Source organism: Halichondria panicea, chromosome 17 (assembly GCF_963675165.1).
Source record: "Halichondria panicea chromosome 17, odHalPani1.1, whole genome shotgun sequence".
Classification (NCBI taxonomy): Eukaryota; Metazoa; Porifera; class Demospongiae; order Suberitida; family Halichondriidae; genus Halichondria; species Halichondria panicea.
The window spans coordinates 5,248,575-5,263,991 of NC_087393.1; the positions used below are offsets into that span (position 1 = coordinate 5,248,575).

General features: G+C 40.9%; 4 protein-coding genes across 5 annotated transcripts in view; all 4 read right to left on the bottom strand.

Annotated features, from left to right (window-relative positions):
* The window catches only part of LOC135351728 (chromosome transmission fidelity protein 18 homolog), a 31,151-nt gene that overhangs the window by 14,260 nt on the left and 1,474 nt on the right, over window positions 1–15,417 (bottom strand). The window contains exons 3-9 of one of the 2 annotated variants that reach the window (XM_064550814.1): window positions 15,337–15,392; window positions 15,175–15,283; window positions 14,863–15,084; window positions 14,705–14,737; window positions 14,374–14,595; window positions 14,238–14,289; window positions 14,061–14,121 (exon numbers count right to left, since the gene is read on the bottom strand). In XM_064550814.1, coding sequence (XP_064406884.1) covers window positions 14,061–14,121; window positions 14,238–14,289; window positions 14,374–14,595; window positions 14,705–14,737; window positions 14,863–15,084; window positions 15,175–15,283; window positions 15,337–15,392 — 755 coding nt within the window. Of the gene's footprint in view, window positions 1–14,060; window positions 14,122–14,237; window positions 14,290–14,373; window positions 14,596–14,704; window positions 14,738–14,862; window positions 15,085–15,174; window positions 15,287–15,336; window positions 15,393–15,417 lie in introns of both variants that reach the window. The other variant, XM_064550813.1, reaches the window with a different exon arrangement.
* LOC135351749 (uncharacterized) lies at window positions 1,100–2,292 on the bottom strand. Its single transcript, XM_064550836.1, has one exon. The coding sequence runs from the start codon at window positions 1,926–1,928 to the stop codon at window positions 1,320–1,322; it is 609 nt and encodes a 202-aa protein (XP_064406906.1). The 5' UTR covers window positions 1,929–2,292; the 3' UTR covers window positions 1,100–1,319.
* On the bottom strand, window positions 4,667–6,159 carry LOC135351747 (uncharacterized). The gene has a single exon (XM_064550834.1). The coding sequence runs from the start codon at window positions 5,808–5,810 to the stop codon at window positions 5,001–5,003; it is 810 nt and encodes a 269-aa protein (XP_064406904.1). The 5' UTR covers window positions 5,811–6,159; the 3' UTR covers window positions 4,667–5,000.
* On the bottom strand, window positions 8,858–13,254 carry LOC135351738 (phospholipase A2 group XV-like). Its single transcript, XM_064550823.1, has 4 exons — window positions 11,733–13,254; window positions 11,485–11,620; window positions 11,142–11,362; window positions 8,858–11,003 (listed from the first exon to the last, which is right to left on the bottom strand). Exons 1-4 carry the CDS (start codon window positions 11,818–11,820, stop codon window positions 10,171–10,173), a joined length of 1,278 nt encoding a protein of 425 aa, XP_064406893.1. The 5' UTR covers window positions 11,821–13,254; the 3' UTR covers window positions 8,858–10,170.

The window sequence follows — 15,417 nt, forward strand, 5'->3', positions numbered from 1 at the left end:
TCTGTAAGGACTCTCTGCATGGGCATGCTGTTACCTTGTCTGATCATGCTGAGAGAATGTGAGACATGGATGAGGTCCTTTTATTCCAAGTTCCTGGTCAATATGAATGTTTTTATAATAATTTATGAATTTAAATGATGTAAATGAACTATAAAATGAACTGCAACATAATAGTATGATATAGATCCGGTTAGGGTTGCCTGCTTGCTCACTTTCTAGCCAGCTTGCGAGTCAGCTCTCATCACAGAGACATCCGGTTGTTGGGTGGGGCTCAAAATGATTCATTATAGGCGCATTCTCGAATATAAGCGTATAGAGCTCTGCTATTGACCCCATGCATGCGCTAATAATCCAGTTTCTACGGTATTCCGCAAACATTAAATCCGGAAAGTTTATACGTGTACCCTCGAAATACGGTATACACACATATGGTACCACCCCACCACCACCACAAAGCCACTGATACAACCACATCATGCATGATCAAAATGAACTGTAAACTTCTTATTGCACAACTTCAAAGGAATGTTTCATATTATACACATGCACTATATGATTATTCATCCAGTTTCTGTAAACTACTGTACACACATATACACATTGTATTCAGTTGATCCCTCTACATTAGCTTATAGATCGTCCTTGCATCACCGATTCTGTTTCAGGACAAGAATGAGAGCAACTTCAGCAGCTTGTCACCTCTACTTATCTCTACACCCACACACACGCAAGGAGCTAGGGCGTAACTTGGTAGATCAGATACAACGAGCAAATGAGGAGATTACTACCCGGATTTGATCGTCTTGCTATGTACAAACTTTAATTATGTCAAACCGCTACATGTAAGTGCTGCTAACATTATTCATTGTAGCTACTTAATGATTCATTATATTATCATAGGTCAAACGCGACCGCACATGTACAGAATCTTAGCATTACAAACAAGGAAATGTAGTTACACGATAGTGAGTCCGCAATGCTATATATATATATGCATAGTAAGACGCTCCATTTCCTCATGTGCTCCTCGTTATAATTTCATAAGCAAATTGGAAATTAGAGATCTTTCCCAATCACCACCAGCACATGCACAACATGCACAACATGCAATACAGGCAGCTGCTACTACACACAAGGGATGGTATAATGTACTGCACAAGAGATGTCCATGAAAGTGGTTTAGATATACTATTTCCAAGAAATGAATCCAATTTCAGATCAAATATTGCTCAAAGCAATCATAACCCAACTAATTATATCGTACATTTCTAGAATCTACAGAATCATTCTAATACATACGTACACTATTAGCACAGTCATCAAACAATGTACTCATTATTCTTGCTGTTAGTAATGTCATCTAGCCATTTAGGAGTATCGTCAAAAGAATATTTCTTACGCAAATTTTCCGTCTGTTGGCGCAGTCTATTACACCTTTCTTCGTCTTTTTTATGCTTGTAAATCCTCTGTCCGCACTCAATAAGAACATCCAACGCAAATTTCCTAAATTTGTTCTTCCCTTGCACGGCAGCAGACTCTCTCTCGAGTTCTTCATCCCACAAACCCGCACCACCTAGAAACTTGAGAACAGTTGGACCATACTTCCCAACAGCGCCTCCAATATCACTCAACAATCCTTCCATTTCAGCTTCATCTATTTCAGCTTCGTCTATTTCTGCTTTCTTTTGTACGGAAGCAACTTCTCTGTCAAGTTTTTCATCCCACAATAATGCACTACCTAGAGCGGCAAGACCAGTCTTGAGAACAGTTGGACCATACTTCACAACAGCATCTCCAAGCCATCCTTCCATTTCAACATTGTCCTGAATGACGGCGAGGAGAGGTCGAGCTTTGGCTTGTCGGGAGAGGGGGACTGCAATGGCAGAGGTTGCCATGACAAGCACAGTCACAATGATGAGAGCCTTCATGTCTTCTTATAGCGTCGGAGAGTTTGGAGCTTCTTGAAGAGGCAGTTAATCGATCTTCAGTGAGTATGATTACTAGACTTTCTGCAACTGCTTTTATACACAGCCATGAATAAAAAGGTATATCCCTGCGTGGAAAATCTGAAGACACCTATAATATCAACAGCCTTTGTGGCTGCTGAGAAACAAGGAAAGAAGTTCACGTGTGCTGCACCTCTCGCCCATTAACACAAAGTACTCTAAATGCAAACACCAAGAATTTGGAATTTGTTTTATCTTCTAAAGGCCATTATACAAGTGCATGAGTTGGTTAGGAAGGTTGTTCCCAGCCATGCACATCTATAAGCCACCATCACAAGGAAACACACTCCCTCATAAGAGAGCCATGCACATGCATCTATAAGCCACCATCACAAGGAAACACACTCCCTCATAAAAGAGGCATGCACATCTATAAGCCACCATCACAAGGAAACACACTCCCTACCATCACAAGGAAACACACTCCCTCATAAGAGAGCCATGCACATCTATAAGCCACCATCACAAGGAAACACACTCCCTCATAAGAGAGCCATGCACATCTATAAAACACCATCACAAAGAAACACACTCTCTCATAAGAGAGCCATGCACATCTATAAGCCACCATCACAAGGAAACACACTCCCTCATAAGAGAGCCATGAACATCTATGAGCCACCATCACAAGGAAACACACTTCCTCATAAGAGAGCCATGTCCCACAAGCCAGGGGCTTGATACTAGGCAGCTGTTTCCCTCTCCTATATACAGTTTCCTCGACAAGTTCACACAATGTGGGAAATGGATTTTACACAACTCTTAAAGCTGCTAAGTGTAGACACAGATGCTACCACTACCGTATAGCGCGAAATTTTCGAGGGGCTTAATTTTCGCGGATTTCGTGGGTTAGCAATCCTACACGAAAATTAAGCTCACGAAAATTGTTGTTTAATTAGAATTATCTGCTATAACGTGCAAAGATTTAAAGGCGTGGCTTCCGGTAAGCAGTCATTCCGCGAACATTGTGCAACGAAATCTTTTAGAGGCCAATCCACGAAATATAAGTACCTTGAAATTTCGCACTATACGGTATACTCCCCCCCCCTCCAAAGATACTGTATACAGCATTAAGATACAAGATATCATGAAAGTGGTTTATAATTATATAGATCCATGCACTGATCGAGTTATATCATGCTGCATGAAATTAATCAATTTCATATCAAACACATAATTATTATAATTATATACTGGAAAACAAATGTGCACATAATTATATGCACTAATAGCACAGTCATCAAACATGCATTTATAGCATGCATATATAGTTTTACAGTAACTTTGTCATCACCTGCATCATGCAGTTTCTGTTCAAGGGGAAAAGGCCAGTTTAATAATAATTACATAATAATTACATCTAATTATAGGAGTGGCTATTTTATAGTAGCTTATCTACTAGCCTGGCATAGCCGAAGAGAGCTGGTCTAGACACTGTCTAGAGCTAGCTATAGCTGTGTTGTTTCTTCTGGCTGGTATATATACATGCATGGTTGAGGGAGGGGCTGACTGACTGAACAGAGAGGGGAGTGGCTCTGTACCGTTCGTTTGGAGGGATGGGCTGGCTGCGCAAGGCTTTGAGTTCTATATAGTGTGGACAGAAGCCCTTGTGTGGACGAGAGCTATCTTTTCCTATAGTTGTCTTCTTGTTTGAATAGTGTTGCTATGTGGTAGTCATACAAGCTTACATGCATGGCTGGATGCATAGCCACCAATCAGCCAATCCGAGATGGGAGTTACTGCACAGTGCCTTGGGGTTTATGACAGTAACATGTAAGTCTCATAAAAGAGGCATGTCCCACACACATGCAAGGGCCTCGTTATTACTAGACAGCTCTGGTATAGATCCCCAAGATAACAGTTTCCATACAATAACAACTCGCTTCGCATTCGTGGCACACACTCCCACATCCATAATGCGCTGAAGAATAATGACATCAGCTGGCTCTTAGTGAGAGCCACCTCAATCAACAACAGTCTATACAATAGTTGAACGGTATATATAACATACTTACATATATACATGTTTCACTATTTAATACAACCTGAATCAATATGCTCACTATATATGCAATAACAACGGCCAGTCTTGGCTTGCCTATAATTATAGCCAACACATTATACAGGTACACACGCACACAAGGAGCTAGGGCGTACCAGCGCAGAACTTAAGGTGACATATTTTCGCGTGTATTAATTTCTGCTATTTCTGCGAACGAGAGTAAAATCACAAAAATTAGTACTCGCAAATAATTGGCCGCTCTCTTGTTTAATGTATCCAGATCGACATTTCGCAAAAAATTGTACCAGCAAAATGTACAAAACTGTAAAAACGTAAACAAATCTACCTGTGAAAATATGTCACCTTGAGGTATATAAGTATATAGATCAGCCATCCTTATATAATGGTGTGTATTAGACACTAGACACAATCAACACTTGCACACATCCAGTACATGCATAGGAAGCTGCTAGTAGAACCCTCACTGCGTTCGGGATTCTACAGAACGCCCTTTGGGCTTCTAAATCACGTAGAAACTTCCTAAACAGTGTCTAACTATTATATAGATGTCCATGAAAGTGGTTGAATTACCGTATAGCAGGATTTTTTTCAAGGGCAGAGCTGCCAGAGCATGCATGCAGTTAACACGAAGATTAAAACTGGAAGAAACTCTCATGCACTGCATGGTATTTTATACGTTTGCACATTGCTGGTGGGTGTAGTATCCAGGCATTGAAGCGTGATTACAACTGATTAAATTTATTTTGAGGGCTCTCAATCAAAAATTTGCACCCATGACAATTTCCCGCTATACGGTATACCAAATATGCAAGGTTCCATGAAATGAATCCAATTTCAGTCAAACATCGCATGTTCATAATTACAATAACGCAAATCATACACAACCATATAATACTATAAAGTCACTAAATAGATATACATATTTATTATGCATGCACTAATTGCACAGTCATTAAATAATGTTCTCTTTGCTATTCCAAAGCACCAACAGCATCGTTGAGGATATTTTCTGCAGTAAGCTTGTTAATTTCATTACTTAGCTTGGATATTTTCTTCGCTTTTAAATTAGCAGCTATACTACTATTAAGAATGGCTATCAATTTTCGTTTAGCATTCTGTTCCATTTCAGCTTCTTCTTGCACGGCAGCAGACTCTCTGTTAAGTTCTTCATCCCACAAACCAGCACTACCTAGAAACTTGAGAACGCTTGGAGCATACTTCCCAACAGTGCCTCCAATATCACTCAACAATCCTTCCATTTCAGCTTCTTCTTGTACGGCAGCAGACTCTCTCTCGAGTTCTTCATCCCACAAACCCGCACCACCTAGAAACTTGAGAACAGTTGGACCATACTTCCCAACAGCGCCTCCAATATCACTCAACAATCCTTCCATTTCAGCTTCTTCTTGCACGGCAGCAGACTCTCTGTCGAGTTCTTCATCCCACAAACCCGCACCACCTAGAAACTTGAGAACAGTTGGACCATACTTCCCAACAGCGCCTCCAATATCACTCAGCAATCCTTCCATTTCAGCTTCTTCTTGCACGGCAGCAGACTCTCTGTTAAGTTCTTCATCCCACAAACCCGCACTACCTAGAAACTTGAGAACAGTTGGAGCATGCTTCCCAACAGCGCCTGCAACATCACTCAACCATCCTTCCATTTTAGCATTGTCTTGCATGGCGGCGAGGAGAGCTTGAGCTTTGGCTTGTCGGGAGAGGGGGACTGCAATGGCAGAGGTTGCCATGGCGAGCACAGTCACAATGATGAGAGCCTTCATGTCTTCTTATAGCGTCGGAGAGTTTGGAGCTTCTTGAAGAGGCAGTTGATCGATCTTCAGTGAGTATGATTACTAGACTTTCTGCAACTGCTTTTATACACGGCCATAAATAAAATGGAATTTCCCTGTGTGGGAAATCTGAAGACACCTAATAATATCAACAACCCTTGTGGCTGCTGAGGAACAATTAAGGAAAGAAGTTCACGTGTGCTGCACCTCTCCCACACGATAACAATTATTAACACTTAAAAATGCAAAAACGTAATTTGTTTTATCTTCTAAAGGCCTGTATATACAAGTGCATGAGTTGGTTAGGAAGGTTGTTCCCAGCCATGCACATCTATAAGCCACCATCACAAGGAAACACACTCCCTCATAAGAGAGGCATGCACATCTATAAGCCACCATCACAAGGAAACACACTCCCTCATAAGAGAGGCATGCACATCTATAAGCCACCATCACAAGGAAACACACTCTCCCTCATAAGAGAGCCATGCACATCTATAAGCCACCATCACAAGGAAACACACTCCCTCATAAGAGAGCCATGCATCATCTATAAGCCACCATCACAAGGAAACACACTCCCTCATAAGAGAGCCATGAACATCTATAAGCCACCATCACAAGGAAACACACTCCCTCTAAGAGAGCCATGCACGTCTATAAGCCACCATCACAAGGAAACACACTCCCTCATAAGAGAGGCATGCACATCTATAAGCCACCATCACAAGGAAACACACTCCCTCATAAGAGAGCCATGCACATCTATAAGCCACCATCACAAGGAAACACACTCCCTCATAAGAGAGGCATGCACATCTATAAGCCACCATCACAAGGAAACACACTCCCTCATAAGAGAGGCATGCACATCTATAAGCCACCATCACAAGGAAACACACTCCCTCATAAGAGAGGCATGCACATCTATAAGCCACCATCACAAGGAAACACACTCCCTCATAAGAGAGCCATGCACATCTATAAGCCACCATCACAAGGAAACACACTCCCTCATAAGAGAGCCATGCACGTCTATATATAAGCCACCATCACAAGGAAACACACTCCCTCATAAGAGAGCCATGTACATCTATATATAAGCCACCATCACAAGGAAACACACTCCCTCATAAGAGAGCCATGCACATCTATAAGCCACCATCACAAGGAAAAACACTCCCTCATAAGAGAGCCATGCACATCTATAAGCCACCATCACAAGGAAACACACTCCCTCATAAGAGAGCCATGCACGTCTATATATAAGCCACCATCACAAGGAAACACACTCCCTCATAAGAGAGCCATGTACATCTATATATAAGCCACCATCACAAGGAAACACACTCCCTCATAAGAGAGCCATGCACATGCAACTCTATATTTATACAGCGATTTACATATTTATCCAGGGATGCAACTCTATACATCCAGCGATGGTAGGTCATTCATCAAGTGATGAATAAAAGCTTAGGGTCAAAGGTAATTACTTTATCCCGTGGTCTTTAATCAAAATACGCATGCACATACATGGGCAGTAATTGGTTCTCATCCGGTACCAGTTAACAGCAGGGAGCAGGCAAAAGGATTGCTCCCTATACATGCATGGTGGGGGCACTTGGTGGGGGCACTGTGACAGTGGCGGCTGGTTCCGCTTGGCCTGACGCCCACGTTTTGCAAAAATCTTACACATATCTTACATACATATCTTATATCTTACTTACGGTGTCCTACACACCTAAAGAATGACTATAGGGTGGACATGCCATGCAATGCAAACGTGTTAGGGCAGGGCTTTCAGAACCTGCTTGCTCCTAAACCCCAAACCATTGTTAAATCCTCCTCTTCTGTAGGGGAACATAATTATTATTTCAGTCACGAATTTCTCTCTGTCTATACATATGCATGTACTCTGCTGCGGGATAAAGTAACCTTTGAACCCTAAACTCGTATTCATCGCTGGATGAATGACCTATCATCGCTGGATGTAAAGAGTTGCATCCCTAGAAATATGTACATCGCTGCATGTGGATAAATATTGAGTTACTTTGCTTGATCATTTTAATGCATCGCTTGATAAATGAAAGCACCGCAGGTGCTGATGCCTCGGTGGAGATGCCAAAGCTACATAACATAACATAAAGCTACTAATAGCAGTCCAATCATGCATGCAAACTCAAAGAGTGGGTAATGATCGACCATGATTGTTGTTAAAAACGATCGATGCCAAAAGTTCAAGCCTAAAATTACTGGCTGCCGTCTGCAGAGCCTTGCATGCAGCTCTCTTCTCACTCTTGCAGCTACCAATAGCTATAGCGTTCTAGTGCAGAGCTAACTATACTAAGTAGAGTAGCAACATTCAGTAAACAAGTTTGGCTACGTGCTCTTCTGCATGAAAAGGCTGCAATGGCATTCGAAGTAAGCAAAACTAGGCATAACTCAAGAACGAAGTATTATTTTGCAAATCCACAAATTAAAATCCAAGTAAATATGACTATAGAAGCCTATCTCTTACTCGCACTTGATTCATCCTTGAGCAACTGTAGCAGTCTATACATGCACAGACACACACACACACAAACACACTACCGTATATCTCGCTTGCGCATGCGCACCGAGGCATAAATACCGCCTGCAGTTGGAACTGATCAACAATTTTGAAACAAACAGCTAACCATAGCATGCTGCATGCTGCAGAAAGGCTGCTATATATATATATATATGTATAATTATATTCAGCAAAATTTAAACACGCCGGCAAAAACCTTTCTACGGTCATTCCGCGAAAGTTTATACCCACATACGGTATACACATGCACAGATGGTACCACCCCACCCCCACCCACACCCACACCACAAAGCCAAAATGAACCGTAAAATTCTTAGAAATGTTTCGTATTAACAATATACATATACACCATATATGATTATTTGTCCAGTTCATGTAAACAAATAATCATACCATAATTATTACACTTATGCGAGTGAAAAACCGAGCCAAATCAGCAGAAAAATTGAATCTTTGCGATCTAACTATATATATTGTGTCCTGGCCCAAGGATCATGTGTAATTACTAGTACTATATTTTTTGCAATTGATCAACCTTGGCAACGTTCGCATATGCACATACTCGCTACACATTCTCTAGTAATAATTATGGTACTATATAGACACATTGTATTCAGTTGATCCCTCTGCATTAGCTATAGGCAGTCCTTGCATCACAGCTTCAGGATTCAGGATAAGAATGAGAAGAGATGGAGCAACTTCAGCAGCTTGTCACCTCTAGTTTAGTTCTCTCTATACACGGTAACCCGGCACAACACACAATGCTTAACCGCTGTTATTCAGCAAAGATTAGTTAGCAATTTCACGGTGAACGGCCAATTAATTACATACATTGCTATCGCTATAACCAAGAGTGCATAACATTATCTAAGCTATTGTTAGACACTAAAAGTCTAAGATCTACATGGGAAGTACATGGGAAAAGTGCCTCAGAGCAGGTATACTATGGGACTTAGTATACCAGTCCTGCAACTTACTTAGTATTATACCTATATAGTATTCCGTTGTCAAGTAATTGTATTGTATAGTCAAGCCTCGAGGGCAAGGTTTACGCATGCACACTAGATCTAAATGAGTTTTGTCGGTGTCCATGCGATTTAGAAGCCCTCAACCACTTGTATATATAGTACCCTCGCTATACGCTCGGGATACTAAATCAGTGCTTTTGGGCTTCTATATAAACTCCAAAACAATTTACCGCTAAGCAACTTGCTAATTGCTGAATTCTGCAGCCTTTCTATTTTGTAACCGTCCTGGCTGATACTTAATTTGTATCCCAAGGATACACTTAGTTGAACTGAAGGTCACTGAGCCAATTAGTCTTTTATTAGATATGATGATCAGAATAATTATGAATATTCAGAGTTTTCAATTCGGTTAATATAGTAATCCAATCAGTATACTGTATATTCTGAGAGATGTAGTATATACCATACTGAAAACGTTGTATGCTATCCTATACAGAACATCTGCGCATCAGTGCATGCATGAACATCTTCAAAACTCCAAAGTTGGTAATTCATCCCGAGTATATTGGTCTCCGTACTTATAGTATATCAATGTCCTGCCAATTATCAACCCATCTAAGTTACAGAATGTGATGATTAGTATTAGTACAAACATTTAAGTAATGGTAATAAATTAATTCCTGTTTACTATATAGCTATATAGACCACTAGAATCGATCACTATATAGAACATTATGCGCCATATATTCTAATTATCTACAGTATTAATTGTTATTCTCATTCTCTATTATAATTATATAATTCAGAGAGTTTAGCTCCAAATTTTATCCTTTGGCCCACCGACTTTACGTTTCGAAGGCGCCCCAACTATTGCACCAATGTCTTCAAGAACTTTGCTGTTAGACACAATCTTGGAATGATTTACTTTGCTGAAGGTCTTGTACTGGAAAGAATATTTGGAAGGCATACTTGACCACCTGTGACATACCCTAGAGCTAATAGTGTTTACTGATCCGTCCCCGTCACCGTTCTTAACAACTGGTCGCAAGCCAATAGCATTGCTAGGTGTCAGATCTTTTGAATAGGTGAATTTTTCCGGGGTAGGTACACCAACTCCATAGAAACAGTACGTTGGTACATTGGGAGCGGGGTAGTCTGATACTAGACTTTGCACGCCTTGAAAAGCCCGATAAACATTTGGAGCATTGAGGTCCCGAAACAGCTGTTCATAATCGTTAGCTGAGTACGTTTTGGACGGTGTTGATATGAGAGCAACGTTGCCAAACACTGAGGGCTTCGGAAACAGCCAAGGAATACTCTCGAATGTACGACCAATCGGAACAATAAAGTCGCTGATCAAACCGTACGCAAATAACAGCAAGTCAGGAATACCATGGTAACCAGATACGACACTTTGAACAGTCGCTGCACCACCAGACCAAGCAGCTGATAGTGTAACGTACGCATGGATGTACTTGTCCTTCCATGCTTGGTTAATCCCACTGAAGCCGGTCAGAAAGTGCAGGGAAACGAGACCACCCATACTGTGTACGACCAGGGTCACCTTAGTATTGCCGTTGGTTTTGTACATGTCTTCAATCATCGACTTGAGACGATGGAAGTATCCTCTCTTCTCAAGCTCATCTGTTACGATATTGAATAACGAGGTTACCTCAACACTTATAATAGTATAGCTATAGCTGGAGGTTTCTTATAAGCTTTACACCAAATTACCCTCTCACTGAAAGCAATACTATATAATTCTTTTCTTTGGTGTCTTACCTGCAGCCAATCTCCAGTCATAAGGAGCCCCTCGAATAGTCTCTCCTCTTTTGTAGCCTCGATCGACAAAGTATTTCACCGTGTCGTGAAAATATGGGAGTATATTTTTCATAATTCCAGGGTCGAGATATTCGACACTCGATGTCCCGCCAAATCCAGGAACACGGATCTCCACTTTAGTATTGTTGTGGTAGGAGTTGGTATTTGCGTTGTATCTCAATCTGTTAAATAGATGTGATAAAACTTATCTAGTGATGTCACTGAGACTAACAATAACAAAATTTAATGCTAACACTTGAAGTGTTACATAGCTAAAATAATAAGCTGCATTGCCATTACTTACGGCAGCTCTCTCTTTGCACAAATATTGTAGAGGGAGAGTCGTAATGGAGATATCCATAGCTTCTTGTATTCGAGACGAGTCGAACACAAGGAGGTCTGATCCTTAACTTGGAGTTGGGAACCCATCACACCCGGAACTAAACATGAGATTGTGTGTAGAAAGACACAATCATTAGATTTACATTCAAAGAATAAAAAAAAATGTTGCACTCAAATACGTGGAGACATAATTGAACCTATTTCACTTACTGAGGACAATGGGTGATGGGGTAGCCTCACATTGCTCGAGTAGTATCACCATAGCAACACACAACACCAACGCTAGCAGCTGCCTCATTGCTTCAACTATTATTCAACTGATTGTAAAGCCAGTGAAACTTGAAACTATTCATACACGGACTTGTGTAATATAAGCTATGAAAAGTAACTGAAAAACATGCATATGTTTGGAGCTCTTGCCGAATATCATTAGTGAGTATGATGCTAGACTTTTTGCAGCTGTTTTTATACACGGCCATGAATAAAAAGGGGATATCCCTGCGTGGGAAATCTGAAGACACCTAATAATATCAACAGCCTTTGTGGCTGCTGAGAAACAAGGAAAGAAGTTCACGTGTGCTGCACCTCTCCCCCATTACTCTAATGCAAACACCAAGAATTTTCAATTGTTTTCTGTTCTATATACAAGTGCATGAGTTGGTTAGGAAGGTTGTTCCCAGCCATGCACATCTATAAGCCACCATCACAAGGAAACACACTCCCTCTTAAGAGAGGCATGTACATCTATAAGACACCATCACAAGGAAACACACTCCCTCATAAGAGAGGCATGTCCCACAAGCTAGGGCCTTGTTACTAGACAGTTGTTTCCTTCTCCTATATACAGTTTCCTTGACTAGTTAATTCCGGGAAATGTATTTTTACACAACCCTTAAAGCTGCTAAGTGTAGACACAGATGTTAGTAATACCCCTCCCCCCCAAAGATACTTTTACAATCATAGAAGACAAGGGGGGGGGGGGGGGGTAGATTGTTATAATTATGAGGAGATATTTAGCACGTAATCATTCTTCCCACAGTTTGCCCTGTACTGTGGACTCTCCCTCTCCTGGATCAACAGTATGTAAGTTGTGTTTGCACGCGGCTAGTGTAGGAACTCGTACACTAATTGTAGGAAATAGACAGCATTAAAATAATTATAAGACATCATGAAGATGGTTTATATGATCAAGTTATACCATACATCATGGAGTGAATCCAATTTCAGACCAAACACTGTTCCGGCACAACAATAATGTAATTCATATAAAATTATACACAACTATACTGTAATATCTATCTAAAGCAAAATTATACGTGCACATAATTATATGCACTAATAGCACAGTCATCAAACATGCATTTATAATATGCATAGTTTTACAGTAACTTTGTCATCGTCGTCGTCGTCGTTGTTGTTGTGACGAAGTTCCAATTTCGTTGTTTTACAAATTTCATCGGAATAAGGAAAATAATTAGAACTGTCAGAATCCGAAACATCTGAAACATCGAAATGGTTGTTATTTTCATCCGAAAGATCGAGAGAATCAGCAGATTGGTCAGGAACCCTGCCAAGAGAATGAGATCGCACTCCTCCTTCAGGTTTCTCTGGCTGTAGGTCTAAACTTTTTGTTTGTACTCTAACAACTCCTCCATTGAGTAGCCTCAGGCCATCCCTCAACATGGTGGGGTCCAGTTTCTTAAGGAATCCTCCAATATCCCTCAGCCATCCTTCCATTTTAGCATTGTCCTGCATGGCGGCAAGGAGAGCTTGAGCTTTGGCTTGTCGGGAGAGGGGGACTGCAATGGCAGAGGTTGCCATGGCAAGCACAGTCACAATGATGAGAGCTTTCATGTCTTCTTATAGCCTCGAAGAGTTTGGAGCTTCTTGAAGGGCAGTTGATCAATCTTTAATGAGTAAGACGCTAAACTTTCTACAGCTGCTTTTATACACGGACATGAATGAATGAAAGACTGCACATACCAACAGCCCTTGTGGCTATAATACTTCCAGAATAAATTGAGTGAAAGTACTTGCTTCCATATAATAATCTACTTCTCTTTACACCCACACACCATATACTTTCAGCAATACAATAACAACGGTCTTAGCTTGCCTAGCCATACTATATAAATGCACGCACACACACACACACACACACACACACACACACACACACACAAGGAGCTAGGGCGTACGCGTAACTTGTAGAAGTATAAAGAAGGAAATAAAGATATCAATGTATTGTCAGGGAAAGAGTGCTTGATTCTATCCATGCATGCACACCTCTTTCCCTGACAATACATTGAGTATGCATGCATGTACATGGACACAATACATGTTCCAACCATATTCTCGGTTAAAAATATAACAATGTATACGCCTAAATTAACATTAGTGCATGATCTTTCCCAATTAATGCCTGCACATGCATGTATATAGGAAGCTGCTACTACACACAAGAGATGGTATAATGTACTGCATTAAAGCTGTGCTACAAATGTTAAAGTGGTGACCCACTGCAAGTAAGTAACTCACTGGTCATTGCAGATGCAGACAATGGGCCGGGAGAGATTAGAGACATCTCCTTTCTTTTTACCTGCACATAACCACACAACACACGGGGGAGGGGTGAACAAAACTGTAAGCACACGAGCAGAGACAAACTATATATGAAGCTTATACTAGTCTAACTATAGAATAGTATAGGCTTACCTGACACCTTGGTTGTCTTAGTAACATAGTCGATGAGTACATTAATTGCAGCCTATAGAATGTGGTGTTATAGAGCAAAGATTAATTATAATTCTCTCACATAAAATTATATTATAGATCCTAATTTATATTGTACCGTTGGTGCTCCATCAATCTCATCGATGATAAGACAGTTTGGTTTGGTGGTGTCCGTGAGAACAGCCTGCATTTGTGTGGCTGCTTCGATCCTCTGCTTGAAGACGTCAGGACTACGATCATCACTGGCATTCATCTCCACAACGTTATAGCCAGCGTGGGAGGCTATCACATGAGCCAGCGTGGTCTTACCCAGCCCTGGGGCACCACACAACAAGGCCAGCTGGAGATAATTATAGTCATGTAGTTACCTGTACGCTATGTGGCAATTAAAAAGGTCATTATTTTGTACTCCCCTCAAAATGTTAAACACTATACAGAATAACAGATACCTTCATTCTTGGTCTCCTGGAATCATCCAAAGCCTGAATAATAATTATGTAATTAAGCCATTCCAATATTAACAAAACACACTATAATTATATGTAAAATTATTATATACAAACAAATTAACTGCAATAATAAACAGTTAATGACAGCCTAGGCTTACTTCTTGTCCAGCAAAGGTTGACGGGTCCTGCACTTCCATTCTCTTCTCAAAATTTTTGAATTTCCCTCTGAACATCTCTTTACCCCTTCCAGACCCTCCCCCTCTAGCCACGCCTCCTCCTCCGTGCTTTGTGGCCGTCGCTGTCGTCTTGAGAGGAACAGGACGATTGAACACCACCTCGTCCCACAGACGTAACCATGACAACAAAGTACGATTAATTCCCTGAAACAAAAAAGATAATCATTTTGTCTAATGCGTATATATACGTATGTAGAAACGAACATTGCAGTACACATATTATAGTATACTTACGTCATCACTGAGTAGGTCCGTGTAGTTGTGTGGGGAGTACTTGTCCACCCAGAGCATGTGTCCAGACTCCGCCCCCTCAAACAGCTCCTGGGACGAGTCCTCATCATCTCTACTGTGTGTGGGCAGGTTACATTAGTATTGATGATAATTCCACCTACTTACTTCTCTTGCAGTGCTTGAAGGAGAAGGTTAGAGTCTGTTATCAGTTTCTCTCTTTTCTGGAAATAATTAAAAAGCAACTTT